At 41.0% G+C, this 24,082-nt stretch overlaps 1 protein-coding gene across 2 annotated transcripts in view; it reads left to right on the top strand.

Annotated features, from left to right (window-relative positions):
• Positions 1–1,268: 1,268 nt before the first annotated feature.
• Positions 1,269–24,082, top strand: part of LOC139722531 (zinc finger E-box-binding homeobox 1-like) — a 40,241-nt gene continuing 17,427 nt past the window's right edge. For both annotated transcript variants that reach the window (XM_071633818.1, XM_071633820.1), the window contains exon 1: positions 1,269–1,566. In XM_071633818.1, the coding sequence (XP_071489919.1) occupies positions 1,491–1,566 (76 nt within the window). In that variant the 5' untranslated portion in view covers positions 1,269–1,490. The remainder of the gene's footprint in view (positions 1,567–24,082) is intronic.

Genomic DNA, 24,082 nt, shown 5'->3' with positions numbered 1-24,082 from the left:
CATACCATTAATTCAAAAAATTACTTACACTGATATGAAATTGACGGAGGATGAAGCTGAAATTGCTAAATTACTCGTTCTCATGCCTGTTCCACAATGTCTAAAAGAAATTGAAGTCTGCGATTTTCATGTTATTGTTACTTCGATAACATATTAATCTATTTTGTAGAAATCGAGTGTCCTTCGTATTTAAACATCCATATGAATATAGAAGAAAAATATGTAGATGCATAATTTGGTAGAAGGTGCAATTGCATTCAAAATGAAGGCCACATCAAGATCCAAATTGTATTGTTTTATACTCTTGACGCATTTTACCAGACGAGTTTTTTTTTTTTCATCATTACAAACAAAATAGAGGGGAGAGGGGATATTTGTCGCGAAAATGAAGACATTGGAACACGAGATGCCCTCAAAGTAATTTTCCAAATAAAGTGAAGTCGCTTTTCACACCTTCTCCGTCCATCGCTGTAAGTTATTGTCTACCATTCAGCTACGTGTCGGTCAAATTAATCAGAAACCGATTTTAATGATGAGTGTATAGTCTTGCCAACTGTGTCATCATGACAAGAAAAAAAATATTGTAAACTCTTTTAAGCGATGATACAGCCTTACGTTACATTTACTCCATTGCTAAATATTATACTCTTACGTTGTTTTGTTCGTAACTGACAACACGCCATTTTTGTTTCAGAGAACGCAGTTATGTTTGAGACTTTAAAATAAGTGGCAAGCACCTTATATTTCAAGGCGATCCCTTACCGTCTTTTCCCAAGGCACGTAATGCGCGGTGACTCCAGTGAGTGTGTGTGCATAGTGTGTGTAATGTGTAAGCGGTGGGAAGTGCTAGTCGCGCGACGTAAACAAAGGCCCACGTGCCACGGTTTGACCACAAATCTTTTCTGACACACACTCAATGCTAGAGTCAATACAAAGTTTGCCCGAGTGTGTGTGAGAAAGAGGGCGAGAGAGGGAAAGAGGGAGAGAGAGACCGTTAGCGATATGCGTGGAGCGAACACACTAGGCCCTTACACAGTAAAACACACACACACTCTCATCCACACAAATACACATGGCAATACACACAGGGGCCGACGTAAATGTACATGCGTTGATTTGGCGATATGGCCCCGCTGGTGCGTGAATCCCCTTGACGTGACGTAATGGATGGAAGTTGAGCGACTGACTGGCGTTTGCGCACCCGGGATCGTCGGCTCGGCGCCAGAGAGACTTCAGTGTGCTATCAGCAGGCCTCGGGTACGGTGACAGGGGCCGCCAGCCTCCCTTAACTTGCCTGGTATACACTCGTCTCTCACCCGCTCTGTCCACCACTAACTGGCTAGGCTACCACATACATGTGATTTACACTCGTAGCGACCAACCGTGCGCGAGCGACACCCTACCGACTCTTCTTCACTTTCTCTTACCTCGGTAGGAATTTCTCTCTCACAAATTGCATCCTGGCTTGTATTTTGGAACATAACTTACGCATGGGAGCTACTATGGCAGACTCCGCTATTATCAGGTGTAAGCGGAGGAAACAAGCAAACCCTCAAAGAAAAAACAGTAAGTACTATTCAAGACTGAATTCACATAGATTATATCTATTTTATTTGAGTTGTTTCTGCATGCATGCCTACGGATAACATGATTTCACAATTTATGTGCATTAACTTGATATGATTTATATTCCATGTCTTTCACATTGCTTTTAATGCAAAAAGCTAAACGAGAAAGCCAAGTCAAGCGATCAGGCCATGAAAAGCCAGGCGACCATAAATGGTCTCTATCCAGTACACTAGAAGTAGAAAGATATTGCAAACGCAATAAGATAAATGTTTCCGGGTTTACCTAATTACTGAGTAGTCCAATTGTTTCAAACGCTGTGGTGTCTGTTAAGCTTTATATGTTGAATTATCATGTGGTTAAGCAAGGAGACGTTTTGACCAAGAACGAAAAAAAAAAAATCTTCTGCATACTTACTGGTATTATGGTATAGACATCGTCGCATCGTCAGCCGTTCTACCTACTACCAGCATTTCACCGGTCCTTTGTGCTCGCCCAGGCCCTCTCCACCTGGCGTCGAACCGTTACCGAAGCGGCTCCATTGTCCGCCACTGTTTGTTCTCCCCCTGTTACTTTTCCCCCTTTTTCTCTACGGGGTTAGAATTGAAGCGGTCTTTGTTGAGTGAAGAGAGCTCATTTCATTCTACCATCTCTTACTAATGAATTAAAAAGAAAAATATGTCTCGTAGCGTAGCTGCTAGTTATTAAATGATACACACTCAATGAAGAGAGCGGCTGTCATGCATGTCGCATATACGCTTCTCCGTTGTATAATATTTCATCCTTTTCTAATTTCATATTATATGATCTTCTTGTTTTCTTGTGATATTTTGTTGTGTTTTGTTGGTGCAAATTTTAGATTTACACAGATCTCACAACCCGGTTTTAATAGGTACATGCACAATATCACTTGTGCATCAGTGCATCAAAGGCAATAATCTTTTATAGCTCAGAATGTTAATATCATTTTCCAGATGTTGTTCATATTATAGCATCTGGTGTTTGTGGGAAATATGGTTGGTTGGTCGTAACTTATCATAATATCGAATTACATGAAACATATAATATTTATATCTTCTAAATACTACTGTGTAGAATAAAATAGAGATCAGCACGGCACGACAGAAAATAGTCCAGTCAATATTATATTATATTGGCTGCCAATGTTACACGGTGCAGGAAAGGAAATATTGGCAAAAGTTCTAGTTATAGGGGGAATGTTATACCATGCTCTGCCAAGGTTTCAACAAAAATACAGACTCTATTTCGAGCACAGCTGTTCTGAAGTTGGTCATGACCCCTCGTCTGGATGATGTAGGACGCGGACGAATGGTTAAATGTGAATCGTTTGCGGTATTCAACACATGACATGTGTATTTAAATTTTGGGCATGATTCTTTTGCCAAGATTATCCATGACTACTAACCTTTGAGGTAGATTCAGCAACATTACTGATCTACTGCGTTATGCATGAGCAAACCAACTCAGGCCAGGCGTGAGAGCTGATGTCTTCGCTTTGAATGAGTGTTGAACTAGAGCGGTCCATGAATAAAGACGTGTTTGTGTATAAACAGTGTGCTAAATCGAAAAGTAACCATCAGTAGTAGTAATAGAACGATGATGCAATTACAGCTTACGCCTTTACGGTAGACATCATTTAAAAATAGAGCGTGATGTTGGGAGAACCCCGTCTTATCAGTGACGCAGAGATAGTAAAAGTTGAGATTCTCTAATTTCACTCCCAGTTGAACACACTTTTCATTGCTTTTATGACATTACTTTGCTTAGTCGTGCCGTGGAACAATGTTATGCGACCTATACTAGTATATGACAGAGGAAACTTGCTATCAAGACCAATATCGACATGCTATCTATACACATACTGTCTGCAGTCATCTTGAACTGAACTTCTCCTCAGGTATTTATCATCATTGTGTCCATGGAGACGCAGGTGGCGTCAAAGTGGCTGCGAATCAAAATTGGTAATTAGCCCAACCTGTGTCACCTGCTTTGAGGAGGACTTTCACTGACTGTTCGTGACTTCTTCGTGGAAAGAAATTGCCCTGGTCGTATGATGGTCAGAATGGGCTGAGCATGATTTTTTTACCGAGGGAAATTGCCGATTGCTCACCTTTGGCTAAGATGCGGGGATATTTTCACTCATGAAGGAGTGCTTGTTCTGTCGTATTATGTGGGCTGCAGTAGCCTCGAAGTGTATAGGCCTACAGCAGTTATCGCAAGCTGGAAAGAATGTACAAATTCAGTGATGGTAATTATCACAATGAGCATATTGAATGATAAATTGCCGATACAACTTAGTTCATAATTCAAATTTAGTGTTTGTTACATTGGTACTGATTCACGACCCTTTCTGATGGAGGGGGTTCCTTTTACCTGAAACGGTGAAACATGAAAGTTCCATCCCTCCCTCCCTCCCCTCAAATATTGTCGGCCTTTGTTCGCGGACTTGAATTGCATTTCTTTCCTTCTCCCGGTGGTAGAGTAAAAAAGCTGAAAGGGGGATACTAGCAGAAACTCACCGCCTGTAATTTCAATTCCAGGCCGGCCGCAGGTGTCGCTCCATATTTTATTAATCGGGCGCCACGGAGTCGGGCAGCTTTGTTTTTGTCGCCGGAGTGGTGTGCGCGGGAAGACTGTCTTTCGATGGTGATAGTGGTCCCCTCTCTCGCCTGCCTTATCGTGAACGCCTTCCGCGAACTATCACTGCTATTACGGCACGACCGAAGGTTCGTGCGGTCTAGTCTAAGTGTGCAGCCTTCAATGCCAGTAAGGCCGTTAGCGCCTTGTGTGCGAGTGCAGTCTGCAGTGTATGTGTGTGTGTGTGTGTGGGGGGGGGGGGGGGGGAGGGGGTCGTGGATGTCGTTAGAAGAGACCAAAATGGAATGCATAGCACATTTTGTTGAAATATTGGCTGAAAAGTACTGTATACTTACAGGCACCATCTAATAAGCTCACAGATCCTTGTTCTCTTGTGGTCCACTCGCTCGTGCTCGTGACATTGGATGATATTATATTTCAGATAGACTTGATATTTCGCGATGAGCAGGAATGTCAGCTATCTCACAGAAGAAGGCATCTACAAGCTAGAAAAAAGGCTCCATATCTGACAAGAATGCGTTTGGGACCAATCAAATGTTATTGCTGATGACTTAGGTGATGGTATCGCTCTACACGGAAGCGCGAGAAACTATGACGTTACGAATGTTTTAGTTGCAGTGATTCATGTATGAGTGCAACGAAATTGGGGAAACCACCAATTTAATTTTTCCATGTCGCCGTTGACAAGACGGCAGGAAAGTAAAATAGCTAACACATTCCAAATGTCACATCCTTCGGCTTCACAGTCGGCTTTGTGATTTTATAATCTCGACAGTGACCTCGCACTTGTAGAGGGGTCTAGGAAAATCAGACTATGGATATCAGTTCCATGTGATTGAAGTCAATCTCGCACGGAGTGTTCGCTGGATGTTTATCGGCGAGTCGTCAGCTCTTGAGAAATGATGATCATTAGCGCTTAATGAGACTCTCCGTGTCGCCGTACTTCTATTGCCGCCATGTTCAGAAGTAGGTAAAATACATCGTGTTTCACACCAGTAAATGTTCATTTATCTGTTAGGTTTTACACAGTCAGTTCCTTTTTTTCCGATACTGTATCAATTCGCCGAAATGTTTCTCTAAAACATGAAAAAGAAAAATTAGATGTAAGCCTGTTATCGTTCGTGATTTTGCTGTATTTCATTTCATGTACACGCATGGACCAGAGTCTTTGCAAGTTATGATCGTTAGTAAACAGTATGAATAAGTAGGGGCCTACATTTTCAGAACAGTAGTTTCAACTGGCGAAATAGTCCGATGTCAATTGATGCCCTGTCCTGCAAGTGCCCATATTTTTAGGAAGAATAAACTGAAATAGACAAATCTATGATAAATTTTAATGTCAAATGATAAAACGTGATAATAGTCACGACATCTTCGTGAGCACTGATTCGAGCAAGATAACACAAAACTCATAATGGATGCTATATGCAGCAATTTCAGCAAAGTACGTTGTAACTGCGTACTACTTCACCAAAGGCCAAGGTTTTGTTGGGTTTTTTTTACTCATTGTCGGGGGATGGGGGTTTGACGCAGAGAAGATCATCTTTCTGAAGATTTAGTTTGAAAAATTCATTTTCTATACCAAGTAAAAGTTGAGCAGGTTCTGCATTCACATATTGATTATTACAAGCATGACGAAGGGTTAATGACGTCAGTGACGATGATAGACGTAAATAATATATGAACACTCAAAAGTCGGAAGACCTTTTTCTTTCTGATTTATTCACAGATCTGACACATAATGTCAGCTTTTAATTTTTATTCACAATGCACTGCTCTTTTCATACAGAGTAGTATCTGTACAGATAGGTATTAGAGGCAAGAGGCATTCAGGATGTGATAGGGACGAATTGAGAATCTCGCATATTGTTTGAATTTTCAGAATGGCGTCAAAAAGCCAGTGAGAAAGTGACAATTTACATACGCAGATTGTTGCATAAGGCTACTTCATCTGGATTCATCGCGATTTGCATCTTGATTGAAAATATCTTATGACTAATGAGAGATGTTACGTAATAATAGTGGCGCAAGGATGGCTTGAATGCTAGGTAATTGTATACAGCGTTCGAGGGAAGAATTATTGTACATGCTGTGTGGATCGAGGTTTGTTCTGAAGGTACGATACGTCATGTATATTAAAGTTTCCATGTGTTGCGACAGGTACTGACATGTATTATGTGAGCCAGCTCGAAGCCATACTGGTAAAACATCTTTAAAGCTTGCTGGCGCCAGATGACGGGCGCTGGTATTAGGGGACGCATTTTCACGGGGCAGGACCGAATACCGGGCTACGTCGTCTGCGAGTTGCGAGCTGCACGTTGCCCGTGTGTTGACGTGCATGCGAGACGACGGACCTCTGCGCGCGTGGCGAGCTGGCGCCGCGATGTCTGCGCCGACCCGCCTAACCGGCATCTCTCGTGCCCCGTGCGATGGCCTTTTGTCTTTTCACGTTCCGTTCAAGCTCTTACACCGCGCCGTCGACGGAATTACTATTATCGGGTGATGCATGGGACGATGCTTGCTGGTTGGGGTTGAAGAACTCGGGATTTGATTTTACGAGACCTTCGTGATATCCTCTCCCTTCTTCCCTTCTTCCACCGTCTCTCCCTTATGTTCTCTGTCTTCCCCCCTCTCTCTCTCCCCTCTTATCTCTTTCTCTCTCACGCATGCCCTACTCCCATCATCTCTTGCTTTTATGCTATAATCGTCCAGTGCTTGGACAGAAAGAATGTGATATCCAGATTTCTCCTCTACCTTGGCTTTGGTCGGTTGACATGACTTCTTTTTCCTTTTGGCGCGCGAAATGAAGGTGCTCCCAGCCGAGATGTATTCGACGTCTCCAATAATATCCGCCCTGAGCGTCTCAATTGATTTCCTCTCCGAGATGCACCACGTAAAAAATAATCGAAGATAGTGATGGTCTAATTGCTTTCAACTTGCCGAATTTGGCTCCGGAGTCAGGCGAGACGTCGTCCCCCTACCAGGTCAGAATTGTCCATAGATAATGTCCCCCTTTTCAATGGGTAAAGTTTGGTGCTCATAATAGAGCTTGGTTATGACTTGGCATTGCCTCTATTTCAGTATGGAGCTACAATGTATTAGTAACTCCATGCTCTGATATTATTCTACTGTGTAAGTGAATCCGTCGCATCATTGCGTGTGTACAAACGCCAGCCCACGAATCTTGAGTACCTCCAGTGTAAAGATGCTGAGCGATATGATAAGAGTATTTTAGGTTTTACTTGGTCGTCATTAACATCATTAAAGGCATTATTTACCATTTATTGCTAAGTATTGCTAAATGTACAGAATGTGATCAATAGTTATAATAAAATGTTTCTAAAATTAACCGTCTACAGTTTGAAAAAATTAGTGATATATCCGTATAGTTTAGGCTTAATTGTGAAATTTGTAGGCCTATATGCTATAGGATGTTTTGTGATACAGCTGACCTATACATTTGCATCAAGTGTTGTAACTCGAACCTCTTTTAAATCACCGCTCCCAATGGTAAACAATACCGTTAACATCCAAAATGTCATGGTGTATGTGAAGTTTTTCTTTTTAAGACAATCACCCTGGGTTAGTAATCAGAATGTCTCAATAATTACACACGAATATGTCCAGTGCACAGTTTCACAAAATAAAAGGAGAGAAACATTGCTAGTTTCATTTGTCATGATTTTGTGGGAATGGTAAAACCCTTATGTTTGAACGAGGCATTTTGAATGCTTTGGGCATATGGGATTTTATGATAGTTGAGCAACAGTATCTTAAAGCTAACATGAGTATATTTCCACTCGCTATATTTTATGTCCTATCACAGTCATTTTACATTAGGAAGTTGTGTTTGATGCAAGACTTTCCCAAGCCAAATTTCAGCTCAACATCAGAAGAGCACACGACCAGTGTTGGCACTGAGATGATCTCCTTGGGTTCTAATTTGCTGTGGTAGCATGCAGACATCTTCCAGTCACACCATAGAGTTATAGAAAGTCGAGCTTCAACGAGTAGGGGCCTAAGTATTATGTCAGTTAAACTGTTAAAAAGATAACCAAAAAAAAAAACAACAACAACAAAACAACAAATTTACCTGTGAAATTTGTACCGGCAAGAGATGAAAATTTAGGCTTAAAGAGCTCACTTCTTGAGTAATTTTGTCTATGATAGCTAATATTTTAGACGGATATGAACGCTCAGATAAATGCAAAAAGAAAAAAGAAAAAAAGACTTGTTCCGTCCTGCTATCACAATGAATGAAGGGGTTTGTCAACGTGTGGAAGTAGTTCAGAGAAGAAGAATCACTTCAAACCTTTATTTAAAGCAAGTGATTATTGTGTGGTACATGGATTAAGAATGAAATATCGCTAACCCCCCCCCCCCCCTTCCCAAACCGAGGACTTTGACAAGGTATTATTGTGTAATGTTCAGAGAATCTTCTTTTTTTTTTTTTACCAAGACGGTTTTTTGCAGTAATGAGTCCATGTCATGATATTGTGTGCTGGTCAAAATTCGACTTTTGTTCAGTCGGGGGTGGGGAGAGGGAGACCGCATTTTATTTTTAGCATGCAAAAGACCATTGTGTTCTGTAATTCAATGATGAGTATGTGGTAAACGGAGAAAGAAACGACAAAAAGAAGGATGTGATAAGAGTAAAATTCCATTCTTTTTTTTCCTCAACAAAACAGAACCGAATACAGATACGCTAGAGAATCCACTGATTGTGTATCAACGTTCATCTAACTTGTGGCATTGTAAATCGCCGTTGATGAAGGGATGGTATAGGGTCGCCGTTAAAGAGGAAATCCACTCCAAAATAAGTAATCTCTAAAAGAAAGAGAAAAAATCCCTGCAAGACCGTTCCAAAAAGGACAAAAATCGGATAAGAAATATGGAAGATATGACATTTTGAAATTTTACATTTTTTCTTTGAAAACATTTCTTGACCAGTCCTTATATTCAAATGAGCGAGTTGATGATGTCATGCCCTCACAATTTTTCATGTATGATATGTATGAAATTAGGGGGAAATCTTTTTAGTTAATATACAGGTAAAAGCATATTCCCATACCAAAATACATTTGTTCTTTATATTTTGGGTGGTTTTACATTTATACAGCTGAAACATGAGATTATTTGTCATTTTTATATTTGAAATGAATAAGAAATTGTAAGAGCATGACATCATCAACTTGCTGATTTGAAATTTCATAACGACTGGTCAAGAAGGGGTTTTTTTTCCCCAAAATAAAAAGAAATTTCAAAATGTCATAACTTCCTTATTTCTTATCCAATCATTTTGATCATTTTTGCACTGTTCTGCAGGGAATTTTTCTCGCCTCTATTATGTATAGGCTAATTTATAAAATTTCTGGAGTGGATTTCTTTTCGAAAGGGATGGTATAGTATTAGCTGACATGATGGTTGAGCTTTAAACTTTTTGCCAGATACTAAGGAACCACTTATGAATGTTACAAAGCACACCATTCTAAGAGGAATTCAAAGTGTATTTGATGAAAATCGGTTTTAAAATGGCTGAGACATCCACAAACAAGGTAAAATAAAGCGATCCTGAAAAAGAGTGGGTCCCACCTTTTATCAGGATCTCTTTGTTTTGTATATCTCAACCATTTCAAAACCTTATTTTCATCAAATAAACTTTGAATCCCTCTTAGAATTACATGCTCTTTCATATTTCATGAGGTTTCTCTTTATCTCACACACACAAAAAAGACGGAAACCTGAAGCCCCATCTCAACCAAAACTATACCATCCTCAGTTTTAACACGTGACACTAATAGATGAACATAATAATACTCGAAAGTTAACTTCGACAATATGTGACGAAATAAACAAAGAATAGGCATTAAGTGAGAATGAGAACCGAGGCCAGCGAGGGAGATTTATTTGATATAATATTTTATTTTTGAATTATTTTTAACAGAATGAAAATGATATAGGGTAAAATTTGAAATTCAAAGTAATTTAATGAATACAGATTTGGCGTGAATATTCCTGGAGGAATGATAAACGCCAAATAAATTCAAATAACAACAGCAACAACAACATGAATGATTTTTCCCCCTTTTCCCCTCTTTAATTGCATGACTGATATCGAAATAGCCGGTAAATTTGATATTTAAATTGTTGTCGATTTCTGTCAGTTACCCAGTAACTTTTTCCCCGGAAAACACGGGGTCCCCAAAGTTAATGCAGCTACATGCTTCTCAGCAGTCGCTTTACCAAGCCAAGATGTTCGTTTCATCCACGTACGTGAGGGGAGCAGTGCGGAACCAAAGACAGATGAAAGTTTAAGTTGTTAGTTTGTTTGATTATCATTTTATTTTTTACGTATCAACCCACCATGGATGTTATAAACGTATTTGTAATTTCAAGCAGCAATGTGCTCATATTGTTAATTAAACATCGCGTCGGCATCCGCTTCGGTGCTAGCCTTGTAATCCCAGATGTTCCCATAATGCTGACAGGTGAGAAGTGACTTAAAATTAGAGATAAATTTACTGGTACATGATAATCAGAACCTTGTCTAGGAATATCACTTTAAATACAATAGAAAACATCAACCGTGTGCGTCCTCAAAAATTCCGAAGCTGCAGTCTGAAAGAAAATCTTCGTTTGGTTAACGAAGCATTGCATGGGTGTAAGGGTCCGTGTACCGCTGGTAATTGTAGTCGTTGCTCTGACCCGTGTGTCTGCCTTCCTATAAGATATGCCGTAGGTCTGAAGACGAGACTAAGGAAAGTGATCCCTGATGGAGAGACCCACTTGACTCGTCTCTTACAAGCTGATGATAGCTCATGCATATTCATAAGGATCAATTACCGTCTCGGCGCCACGTGGCTGCGATGCTCGCGTGGCGAGCATGGTGAAGCGGACGGGACGAGAGAAAATAGGCATCGTTTGCAGAGTAAACCGTAAAGCAATTAGTTCGCCGTACTGACGTGAGGGCATTACAGTTTCCTACCGATGAACCTGTTCTAAAGCCACATATTAAAGTTGCGTCCACATTAGAAACGCTAGGAAATGCTGCCTGGACTGGCATTATAATTATACTTACCTGCATGTTCACACCATGGACCTTACTTCATGTTCACACAAACGAATGATTTTCCAGCAGGCAAACATCATTCACTTCCATAAGAAGGTTCAAAGTCGAGGTTAGAACTAGATACGCCGCAAATTGAGTAAATTGGATGAACGAGTGTCCTGTTTATGCTTTACATAAGAGTATTCTTTCTCCAGAACTTTCAATGTTGTATATATAGGGCCACCTATCAGTAATTAATCTGCATAGAAAGAAGGCGACTCTCTTGTACACGCCTCCGCGTTGTACATAAATATTTGCTTATAGATGCGAAGTTTCGTCCCATCTTTTTTTTTAATCAATATGTAGCCTATACTTTTACAAGATGTAATGGTCTGCATTTTAACAACAAAGAGAGATGAGAAACAAAAGAAAGGAAACGCCCCCAAAAAATGTATCCATAATGTATCTATGAATGTAGGTGTTGCGTGAACAAATAATGACCCTCACTCCGAACACGAAGACTTGGTTTGAAACATAAATTTTCGAGCTGCTGCGATCTTGAGCCATGAACCCACCCCTCTTGTTTGATCAGAACTCCGACAGAAACGCGAGGGGGAATGATGATGATGATATCCGTTGTTCACCGGATTACCAAGGAAGGGAGGGAGTTGCAACTGAAATAAATGCCTGTATGTATCAGCCGGTTGCTCAAGTAGCAGCTGATGTTCGGAGTGTCGCATTCACCGACCCGAGATAATGATCACACATCAAACACGTTTTATTGTTGGGATGGCATCTGTAGACCAGCGCAGCAGGTGTAGGCAAAAGGTGAAAGGTTTCGATCTTGATATTTTGTTCCCACAATTCCGTGAGATCTACGCAAGTGCCGCGCACGCAAGATTAGTAAAATACTAAGTACGCCGATGGAGATTTTAACCCGTAACCTCAATGGGAATTGTTAATTGTGCGTTACCCACGATTAACCCTCTGCGCTGATGGGTAATAAGCAAGGATCGTGGCAGCCATTCAAGACATGAACATCGATCTACAAAGACAAATTTACGCCCAGCAGAAGCGGAAGCGGACAGAGAACAAAGAAAAGATTATACTTAATTACGATAACTTGGCAAGCAGGTGTTCTTTATGCGACATTGATGGCACTATCGAGGTTTGTGGCTTGTGTATGTTGTGCAGTCCTCAAACCTATAAAGACTGCTCATTACCAGCAGTGTGACAATAAAACACTGTCTTGGCGCTGGGACTAACTGTGCAGGATAATGATAATTATGAGCGCTGAGAATTGATAAAAACTCTTACAGAACTATTGTAAAAAGTCAATTACTATATTTTGTTTTAATCAAAAGACTTGTACTATGAATAAACTGAATAACGTACTCTTAGATGTGATTTGTTCCCTGAGCTGGACACACGCAGTAAATTTACGTTCTAATAAGCGCTTCTGCGCTTTGTCCATCAATACCTACCCACCCCACCCCAACCTTCGCCTTTCTCATCACCACCACCTTTTCGTATCTACATCCGCAGGTAGCTTGAATCGACCAAACTCTCCACTTCATTACCATGATAATTGAAACTATTTCTCGGCAAACGTGGCTACACGTCCAAGCCCATGCAAATCCGATCAACCCACCCTAAGGGCTGGCCATCTCGAGTAATGATGATAATTAGGCAGAATAAGGGAGGAAAAATCTTAATTTTGGCCAGCTCGCGTGCACCTTGTTTGTTCGTCAGGCTTCGGGGGTTTTGCACAAGGAACGCGCGACGGGACGCTCTTTGAAAGGCGGAGGTGGTGCGCAACGCACGCGTGGCGGTCCTTTTGTCTCATGTGCACAATGGACCAAAGGTGGTCGAACTGTGGACAGATGGCGAATGGTCGACCATTTTCCCCCTCCTAAACATCCCTTCTTCCTCTGAATTCTACTCGTCCCAAATCGTCACAGATCAGTGGAAAATCACCATGAATCGGCGGTAACACCTTGGGGTGATCAGGAGCGAAGGTAGTCGAACCTGGAGCAGTCGGCTGAGAGCTACTCTTCCTCCTCCTCGCCCAAGCAAGCGACGTGTCCTCCCCACTCACGGCCCTTTGTTCGGCGGGTTCACTCAAGTTTGACGAGACACGAGAGTACACGCGCACACGTTGTTTGCTTTCTGCCAATAATCGGGTTGAATGCATTAGCAGAGTAAACAAGGGACCTGCTAAGAAAATTCGAACCACCGTTGTTTCGCTCTGAAAGAACTGTACTGTTACCAAAAATTAAATACTTTTTGTTCGCTACAGATTCACTTCTTTCGAGAGAGAGAGAGAAAAAAAAAGACAGAAAAATGAGGTGATTATGCAATAAGACACACAAAGGTAACAATGTCGCACCCTCGTGGGAGCTAGTCTGTTGTTTCAGACACTTTTATACCTGTACCCGTTCGCATTGTGCGTATTCGCCATGATAATGCTGTCTCGTTGAAGTGTTGTACGTTGCGTGGATTATAAAAGAACAGCAGCTCAGACTAACAGAAAATGGATGACCAAATTCATAAACACAACAGACGGAATTTTCCTGCTTCTGTTGCGTTTGTTCCCTCATTGCCATTAACAAAGAGTCTTGAGCAATCTCCATGGTATTTTTGAGCCATTGGTCCATAAAAATGACGATTACGGTTCCACGTAGGTCGAACATTCTGGAAATTTTTGCATGTTTCATCGAAGGTACGAGGGTACATGCGTGCTTCTATGAGGGGAAAGCAATAGAGATTAGATTACTATGCCACTCTAGATATGGATTCCCGAGTACATGATACTGGAAAATCATGAATTTTCGCGTGCATGAAACTTTCGCGAATTGCGTGAGGAGCCAAAATTCGCGAAAGTAAAATGCACGCGAAAGTTTGGGTTTACGCAGTGACACATACTAGTAGTATACTCGCATTTTGTTTTTATGTTGTGCAATTCGCGAAAGTTTCATGCCGCGGATGATCCTGGTTTCACAGCATTGCGTTTTTGTGGTCATGACAAGAATAGCAATATCTACACATAGAGATATTTAAGCAAATTTGACGACGTTTTAACTTCTTGTTGGCGACTGAAAGGCTATAGTGCAAACTGACGCATTGTGATTTTGTTTGGTATTTTGACAATTTTAGGTCAACTGGGCCTACATATTCCGTCTAACACTCATCTGTTGACTTTGATGTCATTAATTGGTCCTTTATACAATTCCTGACAGCAAGATGCTTCCAAACATTATAATCAAACTTGATAGTGTACGAAAATATGCAAGGGTAAAATTATTTTTAATTGAAATGGTTTTCACGGATATATTATAAGAGGAGATCTGTCACTACACGATGCCAGTACCACAAAATTTATTCATCAAAAGAATGTACTCACAACTCATACACAAGTGACACATTTGTTCCTGCGACAATCGCTCCTGTCGTATTTTCTCCAAGGAATTAGGGTTAGGGTTAGGGTTGTGATGGGGTTTTAGATTTAGTTAAAAGTGAGAGTTAGGGTTAGGACTGAGGTTAGTTTGTGGGTATAATTTATATTTGGCTTAGCGTGCAGATATTTCGTGGGAGCAAGGAATTACCAGTGACTGGTAACTCCTTGGTGGGAGCAAATGTCATGGAACCGTACTCACATCCGTGAAGCAAACTACAGAGGGCGCTAGCACACAGAGATGCGGTGCGCCCTTCACCGAGCGCTTGGGACACCGCCGAACAATACGCTCCGCAACACTGCTAACTTCTGTCACATACCAAGTTTGTGCATTTCACTGTGAAATGCACATGCAGATTCCATTGCGTAATACTCGCAGATTGAGTTTGATTTCAATCAGAGATGATAATGACTTACTATGATAGCGTCAATACACGGGTTAGCTGCATCCTTCTGTGACTTGAAGAGGTCACTTCTAGCTTCTTGTAGCCAACACTGATCGCTTGACAGTGCGTGAACCTCAATCCTTGGCACGCTCCTCAAGCCGCCAAATCCAGCCCATGGAGCTGCTGTCACCAGCGTGGTAACACGATAGGCGCGCCCGCGAAATGAGTATGACGAAGTGCATGTTCATAATCCATAGCATTGTGATCGTGTGTTTTCCTGCTTAGAGAACTTTTTTTTTTTTTGTCGATACTTTAGTACTCGGGAGGCGAGTTTCTAAATTTGCGGCAAAACCGCCCTCGCCTGCAGGAAAGGAAAATGTGACTAGATTAATTTTCAAACCGATTATACTAATCCATCATGACTGGTGAGGGGCGACCGGGATATCCATGTCCGACAATCGTAAGAATATGTAGCCATAGATGCAGATAATCGCGGGAAATCACATATTTGAAAAAACGTGTTCTGTTCTTCGAGAGATACCCACCAGTCTTTCTTTTTTCACATTCTACGTTTCTCTTCTCTCTCTCTTCTCATCTCCATCTCTCCCTCTCTTTCTCTCTTCCAGTTCCACTACAGGGAAAGCGCGCGAAGGTAGATTTCAGTTTAGAATTCAGATTCCTCGATAATACGAAAAGATATTCCTCGACAATACGAAAAGATTTTTTTTCTCATTTCTTTCAAATACACCATGAGGCGAAACATGTGCTATCTATTGGGTAGGGTGTACAAGAGCGTGCTCTAAACTTGAAAATCGCCATTGAATGGAGGTAAATTCGATATGAAGTACATTGTAATTCATGGTCCGTATAGGCCTACACTATACTTTTTAATCGTAGATTCAGGAAAATGTACCATGGTGTTCACACACCATTGTCTTTTCTTCTTCTTCTTCTTCTTCTTCTTCTTCATCTTCAATCATTATTATTATTATTATTATTATTATTATTATTATTATTCATCTTCTATTACTTCAAAAGTAAGTTTTACTATTTCTTCTTCCCTTTTCTTTGTCTTCTTCCTCTTATCAGTAGTCTAGAAGTCACTGACAGTCTGTGCAGGTTGGAGTCAATATTTCTACATTAATTTACAGTAATGACATTGATGTATGTTACGCACTCTACAAGCAATAAAAAGCGTTGAGAGGTGAGGGAGTGTGTTCATGGTGTTTAAAGCCAGTGATCAACGAACGTGGCTGAGAGAATAGCAAGAAACACGTCAATATAGGCCTACTTGACGTCTCTGTGTAATTACTGTCATTGTGCACGGCCAGCGAATATCAGGTGTTTTAACCACCGCCCTTCTCCGATTTGATGAGCCTCCGACATATATAGTCATATCTGAGGTGACGACATCGAACATCGATGGGAATGGATACGTAATGAACTCTTTTAGGGTAGCTTTCAGGCAGGTGTTGATTATCGCTGCCAGTGAGGCTCCACCTTCTTGATGAGCGCAATATACCTTGACGCCGCGGCGGTGCCTTTGTAGTTTGAACTGATGTAGTTTTGCTGTGGAAAGTTAGTCGAGGTGGCAGAATGTGTTAATGGCGAGTTTGTAGGTCAAGGTCAATGCCTGGTGGCCGTATGAGAATTCCAGTATCAATTAACTCGCGTATTTGCTTGGACGCCTAAACCATGAGTCATTTTCAATGAACCAGGTTTGTAAGGCATGTCCCAAATACTTCCCTCTAAACTAGAACCTGTGTGCTTGGCAAGTTGTCAGGGGCGGAAGCATGCTATCGGAAAAATTTGGTTAACATCTTCGTACAGTTATTATTTATAGCTAAAAATGAATTGTTTCCAAAAAGGTATATTTTCCCTTCCTTCCTGTCTCCTGTGGAGTGGTGATCCATTATTTCGGATCAGGCAGTCAAGACAGTATTCATGAATTACCCGCTGTAATGAAATATGGCCTTATAGTGAGAACCGAAGTGCTCACTGTCGTGGCATTGGGCAACGAATCGAAGTTTTGTGGATAATTGAAGAGGGGAAACGAAGAAAAAATACAGATTAGAATGGATATGAATAAGAAAAAATTATTGTTCGATTAAATGATATGACGACAATGAAACTTTAACCCGAGTCCAAATATTAGTTTGTGACTGTTGGCTAATCAGTCTAATTTGTCCACAGTCATCAAGAAAGTATGAACAGAATGCATAATAGGCAACGAAAGGCAATTTTGTAGCATAATATTGTTCCCAGCTCGTATGCCAACTGTCATGTCAGAAAAGAAGAACACGAAAGAAGTTAGACGCGACAGCTGCAATAGAACACCTGCATGTTTTAAAAGTTTTTTTTTAATGTTTGGTTGTGGTTTTGCGTGTATGTGTGTGTCAAAAGACGACTGTCGAAATGACCTGTAGTGCACTATAGAAACCAATAGGACAGGACAAAACATTAGTAGTATAGTACGGATCCGGTGAGATGGAGTCGGAGCTTCTTCCTTCGTTGTATATCGTCTGGAGGAGGTGACACGAGCCGGCGAGTTGTCCCGTCCGACCAACATTCAATCAATACTGCCTTCCCCTAGAGAGCCCGGAATGTTTTCAGCTTGGCGCCGCTGAGTCTATCACGTTAAATTGTCGCTCTTTTTTGTCTCTCCTCCTTGCTTCTATCGCGGCCCCCTTCTTAGCACATCCCCTACTTTCCTCTATTTCATCTTATCCCCGAAACCACTCCATTTTGATAACTAGCTTCCGAGAAGACAAACAGCGAGATATCTCGATATTGTTCGGTGTTGATGCATGGTCCATCCGGGCGATCATTTTTAAATCATTATCACCGTACTCGCGGCACGCACCTATGGAAACGCTGACCAATTTTAGCGAAAGGCTCACTTGTAAAACGTAATGCACCTAGCGTCTGCGACACTGCAAATTTTGCACTTACTTGCACCACGGCGGTACTTTGATCTTCGTCCGAAGAGTTACCTTCTGATTGAGGAAATTCCATCTTAAAACAAATTCTTCTGGGTTGAAAGAAAAAAAAAACTTCTTGGGGTATTGCTTCAACTGAATGTTACTGTTTTAACTCTTCCGCCGCATTTATGTCGGAATTCTTTGCAAAGTGCAGAGACACACTCAAAGATGTTTTCTGAAGTTTTAGCAGAACGCGAAATTAGAAGAGCCTTACCCGCGCGAGAGGGATGCTGCGTTGAACAGGCGGTATAATTTGTTGTCCGCTGTTCTCAATATTGAGGACAGGGATGTAGAAAAATGATGCGTTTGGGTTTTAAATCATGGACGTTCAGCTCGTGCGTAACTCTGCACTACTCCCCAATCGGTTGGAGAGGTAAATTGATTACTTTTCGCGCCGAGTTCTTTTTTTATTTACACGTCCTGTCAATTGCGGCAGACGACTGGAGCCAACTAATTCATTTGACGATTTTTATCTCCTGCTATTCTGGAGGCGCTAGTATGCCCGAGAGAGGTCACCCTAGTTAGCGAGTTATTCTTCATGTACTTGAAAAAGTTATGTAGACTTTTAACCTAGTCGCATCTTCGCTATTCACGTCCAATCAATCGCCGTGCTTTGTAATGTTATCGCCTTGTGCCTCGTGAGAAACGACCGAACTCAAGGCTAGTACACAATTGGAGGGTGTTCAGGAATTCAAGAGACGATATATAAACCTGCCACCCTGAAAGGCAAAACCTTTGCGTTGGAAAAAAAAGGAGAGTCCTCCTGCCATCCTTCAAACGTGCTAATAAAATGGAAGTCAGGCAGTTTATACCTGACGCCATTCAAATGGCGACGAGAAGTCGCAGCCGACGCACTCATCGGGGAATCAACCTTTCTCTCTCCTCTTTCCATCTCCACTAAACACACGCACGCGGGCCGAAAATATTTTCATGTGCGTCGTTATATTTGTCTGAGTTTCGGCCGGCGCTCACGCGTCGAGAATAAAAATAAAAACTTGCTCGATCCAGTATTTCATACATCGTCCCCGTTTCCGACAACATCCAAGAAGAGTTCTAACGAGAAGATTGGCATGTCAATGACAACATTGACACAGTGTCGGCTTACGGAGAGTATTTTCCATCCCTCCGTTCGACTTTTCCTTGTTTTTACCAGGCCGTAAAGATCTCGTATCTCGGTCGCAATACCTGCGTGCTCGTTCTCGGGTCGGCGCCGATCTGACGGAGGTCTGAGCGTTCCGCCGCGATGGCGACATGTCGACAACCCCGAGGCGGGAAGGTCGTTTGAGACCGATTTTACCCCCTGCTCCTTGGGAGTATGACATCAATAGAAAGGGCGATATGTGGTACGTTATGGGGCTGGCGGCAATCGAAGCTAGATCTCCTGTGTAATGCGCCATGGGAGATGACTGTGACTTCTAGTCCTTCTTTCTTTCTTTCTTTCTTTGTTCTTTCTTTCTTCGTTTCTTTCTTCTTTTGTTTTTCAATGGCAAGAGAATAAGAGAAATAACGACAACTATAAGCTGCACAATGTCTTCCTTTGACGTTTAACATACGGAGAGAACAAAATTAACTCCAACGTGGGTTTGTTTGTTTGTTTAATGTTTGTTTGTTTGTTTGTTTGTTTGTTTTTGAGTGGAGACAAAACCATCTTTTTAATTCCCGACAGCTTTGTTCCAAAATTTACTTTTTTGTTCTAAGTTTAAAAAGGACGTTGCTTCAAGACATTTGCTGTGTGCGTGCTGTAGGTGCCAGCACTTGTTGAATCACTTGAACAATGTTTTCCCCGAATTATTGAAAAGCAGGTAAATCTCTCCGCGTCTATCAAACTTTTTGTGTTTATCATGTGCAGGAAGCAGTGGCGCTGACTATTATTAATGCCACGGCGAAGAACAATATTTTCATTTAGTACAAGTTTCCAATCGTTATTTTTGTTTCATTTGGCTTAAACAAAAACACGTGCCCGTGTTAATTTCATCTCTCGGTACTTTTCAGTGAGCAACGCCTTATCGCCAATTTAATCTGGCCGGCATGTATCTTGTTGATTGCATTATTACTCGTAATGACTCATCGTAATATCTAAAATGAGGTCACAAGTATATAAACATAAATGATCAAGCTATATAATCAGTGTGGAAGTAAACAGTTGATGCTCGCTGCAAATACATTTGCTCGCCAATTAAAACGCGCCACTCAGCGTGAGGCGAGGAAGGTGTATAATCGTTAAACTAATTTCATACCTTTTCCGTATTATATATTATTTACCTTTCGGTCACGGTTGTGGCAAGATACTTTGTTCCTGAGCTAATTACAATGTCATGTGAAATGAACTCGTGCAACCTCTCTCCTTTTACATTTTATAGTAACAGCATCCAAACTTTTGCCCATCGCCTCAATACCCGATAGAACTCACAGGCCTCTTGCGTTCAAGGTAAATACAGGATACGTACACGAACCATTCCCTCGTCTGTATAAAATAACGGCTAATAATAACACGTCACGAATGTAAAGTATCATTATTTTGCCAGAAACGTTCAAGCCACTGCGTACCATGGGAGCAGTGATTAAAAAGAAATATTTGAGTTATCATACTTGATGCATATGTAGGTCTTTAGGTCGATTGCATCAGAAAAGATCGTACCATATGAAAATTTCGCAGTAAAACCACAAATATAAGGAGACATTACTAACTTTCTCAATAAACCATAACTGTAGACGGTTTATTCTAGAAACGATTTTGATAAAACCTTTGTTCTTATTTTGTATATTGACCAATACTTTACATTGGTTACGGGCCCTACTGATTAACATTTTTACATTGGTTGTTGCTACTCGTAACAGTCTTCACACCTCCCTGTCTTAACTCACGTTTTAGAACTAGTTTGAAGCACTGAAACTATTTTTGATATGTAAATAGTAGATACTGGCTTTAATCTTCTGCATTAAAATGCCTGTCCGAGTGGCTCTATCTATGGTGCGAGTTTATTATGTTTCTCGCATTCAATCCTTTTTCTTGGTACGAGATTCGCTCCGACTCGAAAGCATGGCCACTTGACCGTCATCAGACATTCTGTTAGCTTTCTCTACAAATTTCTTTCATTTTCTTTCAACAAAGAAGACTTGGCGCCCACTGTATAGATCCCATGTATAGAAAGGAGTGCAGTGCAGAAACGTTCGGTTTCAACCACTGCTAGATGAATTCATCTCTGGATATTGTCTAACTATAGTTGTCCCCTTCCCCCTCTTTGAAAGGATTCAAGTGCTTTTCTCCGTGGTTCTGTTAGCTTCTGAAACTGACAATCGGTATTGAAACTTCCCTTGTTTACTTACCATGTTATTTGGAGAGCCCTAAAGCTCTTTTAAGTACAAGAACTTAAACGGTAGCATGACAATCGCGTGACATCGTATTAAAAAAAAAGAAAAGTAAAGAAAAACTAAACACATATCATCGATTTGATACTTATCTCGATGTTGCATGTTGGCGAATGGTATGTATCATATTAAGGTATATCGTAGATTCTCGACTCTTACAAAATGTCGCAACAGTGAAATGGATCGAGCTGATATCTTTGACGTATTAAAACGTTGATACTTTCCGCTAAAACTGAAATGAATTAGAGACGAGACACAGGTTAATAGTGTTTCGATGAATAATGTTTAGATTATTGACGTGTGGTTGGAAAAGTTGAAACTCAAATGTCCAAGTTTACTCGCAACTGTAAAATGATGTTGTCATCCCACTGACAGCAAGTGGCGGTGGAAATTCGCGTTGGGAAAAAAAAAAAACTTCTGCGAGTATGACATCGTCTGGCCGGGAGAAATTTGAATCTCCCGGATGTCTGTCTAGCCTGCATGAAATCAATACCCATCGAGAAAGGTACAATACAGTCATGAGATATCATCGACGCCACAGACGGCATCGAGTCCCCGTTATAAGCCTATATCTCCAGTTGTGAGCTCAACAAATCGTTCGTCGTGGCTTGTCAACATAAATTCATGTCACTGGACATTTAATATTGTCATTATCACTGTCACCCAGCGCCTTTAAATGCACGAAACCGATTGCCCCGTTCTAAACGAATGATTGGCTGTACATGGTTCCATGTCGCGAAATGTTCTCTCCATATCAAACGAAATAGTTGGGCAGAAATAGAATATATTAAAACCAACAAACCTGAGTCTTTACTTTCTAATTTGATCATAATGATTTTTTATAGATATTTACGGAAAATGTCGCGTACACGACAATTTGGTTTTACCAAGTGCCAAAGTTTTAATGTCTCAGACTCGCAGTAACTCATGTATCTGTATCCCCTGACAGCAGAACTCAGCACTCAAGAGGATAAGGCCATTCAAAAGCAAATTAAGAAACGTGTAACTTGGTAATGGTCGATAGCGCCATCAGTAAAAATAGGGGAAGCCTGTAATCACAGAAGTGTAGCGGGATTTCATTCGTGTGTCGCAAAAGCGATGAGGGTGGGGGTGGGCTTGCTGTTTTCGGTACCGAACCGTAACATTTAAATAAAAACCAAAAACGGTTTAATGGCAAAAGTCGTCGTCTCAAGACTGCGAATGATGATATTATTGCAGTATGAAATGAAATAAAGGTTGTCACTTTTAAACCATCAATTCATCAATGCTGCCTCTTTTTTTTATTGGTAACACTTCCCAATTCAGACATTTTTCTTTCCCGATTTTATTCCAAATTAAGATATTAAAGAGCCTTGATTGAATGAAAGGTTGAAGCCTGCCTTTTCAGGGCTTTTCCAATATCCAACAATCTTGGTCAAAAGATACAGATTGGTTCAAGAATCACGTTAAACTATCTGACTATGTTGAGAGTGAGAAATCACGGCATCGTCCAGTTACTCTAACATGAAAGGGCCTGATATGTATGAGTTGCAGGTCAGAATGGGTCCATATATTGAATGATTTCATGCAATGTTATCTTCGTGACTTGTCTATTGAAGCTGACTAACAATGTTCTCAGAGTGTTTTACCACATGACATCGCTGCTTTTCAACAGTTTACTTTCTCTGTATAGTGTTGGCAGTGCCGGACTGCTAAATGGAGGGGGTGGATGCTGTTTTTCCTGTGTGTATACCCTGATATGCAAAAGGTCTTGAGACGTGTCAGGTGTAAGCCCGTCTCCTCTGTCACAAACGTCTAGCTCCTGACATGTACGTAGGATGTCCCGAAGACAGGAAATATTGGATCTAAATACCACCATTTCGTGTGTTTGGGAGCCTTGCTTGGCGCTTCCTGTATTTCAGCAGCCGAGAGGCAGCCCAAGACGACTTCGGGCCTGGCTGGCTAAATTTAGATTGAACCCAATATGACACTATTGAGCATAAACAAGCCATATTTCGGGCCGTATGCCCAAACCAGGAAGTCATTGAGGAACTTTGAATCATGTGGGATAGTATTCGCATTACCAGCTGCAATAGAGAAATTGACAGAGATGTATGTATGTATGTATGTATATACATGCATCAAACATACATACATACATACATGCATACATACATACATACATACATACATATTTCTGTGTCTCTGCGTGTGTGTTGAAAAAAGAGACACAGCATATCGGTAATGACGTGAGGAATCACAATGATAAATAATTGTCCGAGTTACGCCCTAATGACGAATTAATTCAGTTGGAAAGCACTGTGTTCGCCTGGCTCGGGGAAGGGATTTTCTGCTGAATTTACCAACAACAAATTCAGAATTCCATCATATTGCTCTGGTGTTGATTAACGAATATCGTCACCTGTGACAGTAGTGATTGTGAATACGATACCATAGAACCAATGTGCAAATGAATAGATCAGTAAAATGTCCAACTTCCGATATGTTTTGGCGGTGCATTTCGCTGCAAGGGGCACTTGCAAATCACCTGTTTGGGACTTTATGATTTTTTCCCCTTTGATTATTCTAGAACATTGCGTCAAAACTAGATCATTTTGATTCACGACAGTTCCTGTCAAGTTGTAACATCTTGTCGAGTGAATGTGGATGTATAAACTGC

The sequence above is a fragment of the Diadema antillarum genome, unplaced genomic scaffold (genome assembly GCF_040938485.1).
Source record: "Diadema antillarum isolate AM-2024a unplaced genomic scaffold, OU_Dant_1.0 scf00000167, whole genome shotgun sequence".
NCBI lineage: Eukaryota > Metazoa > Echinodermata > Echinoidea > Diadematoida > Diadematidae > Diadema > Diadema antillarum.
The sequence above is the reverse complement of the archived record's forward strand: the minus strand, read 5'-3'. Positions and strand labels throughout refer to the sequence as shown.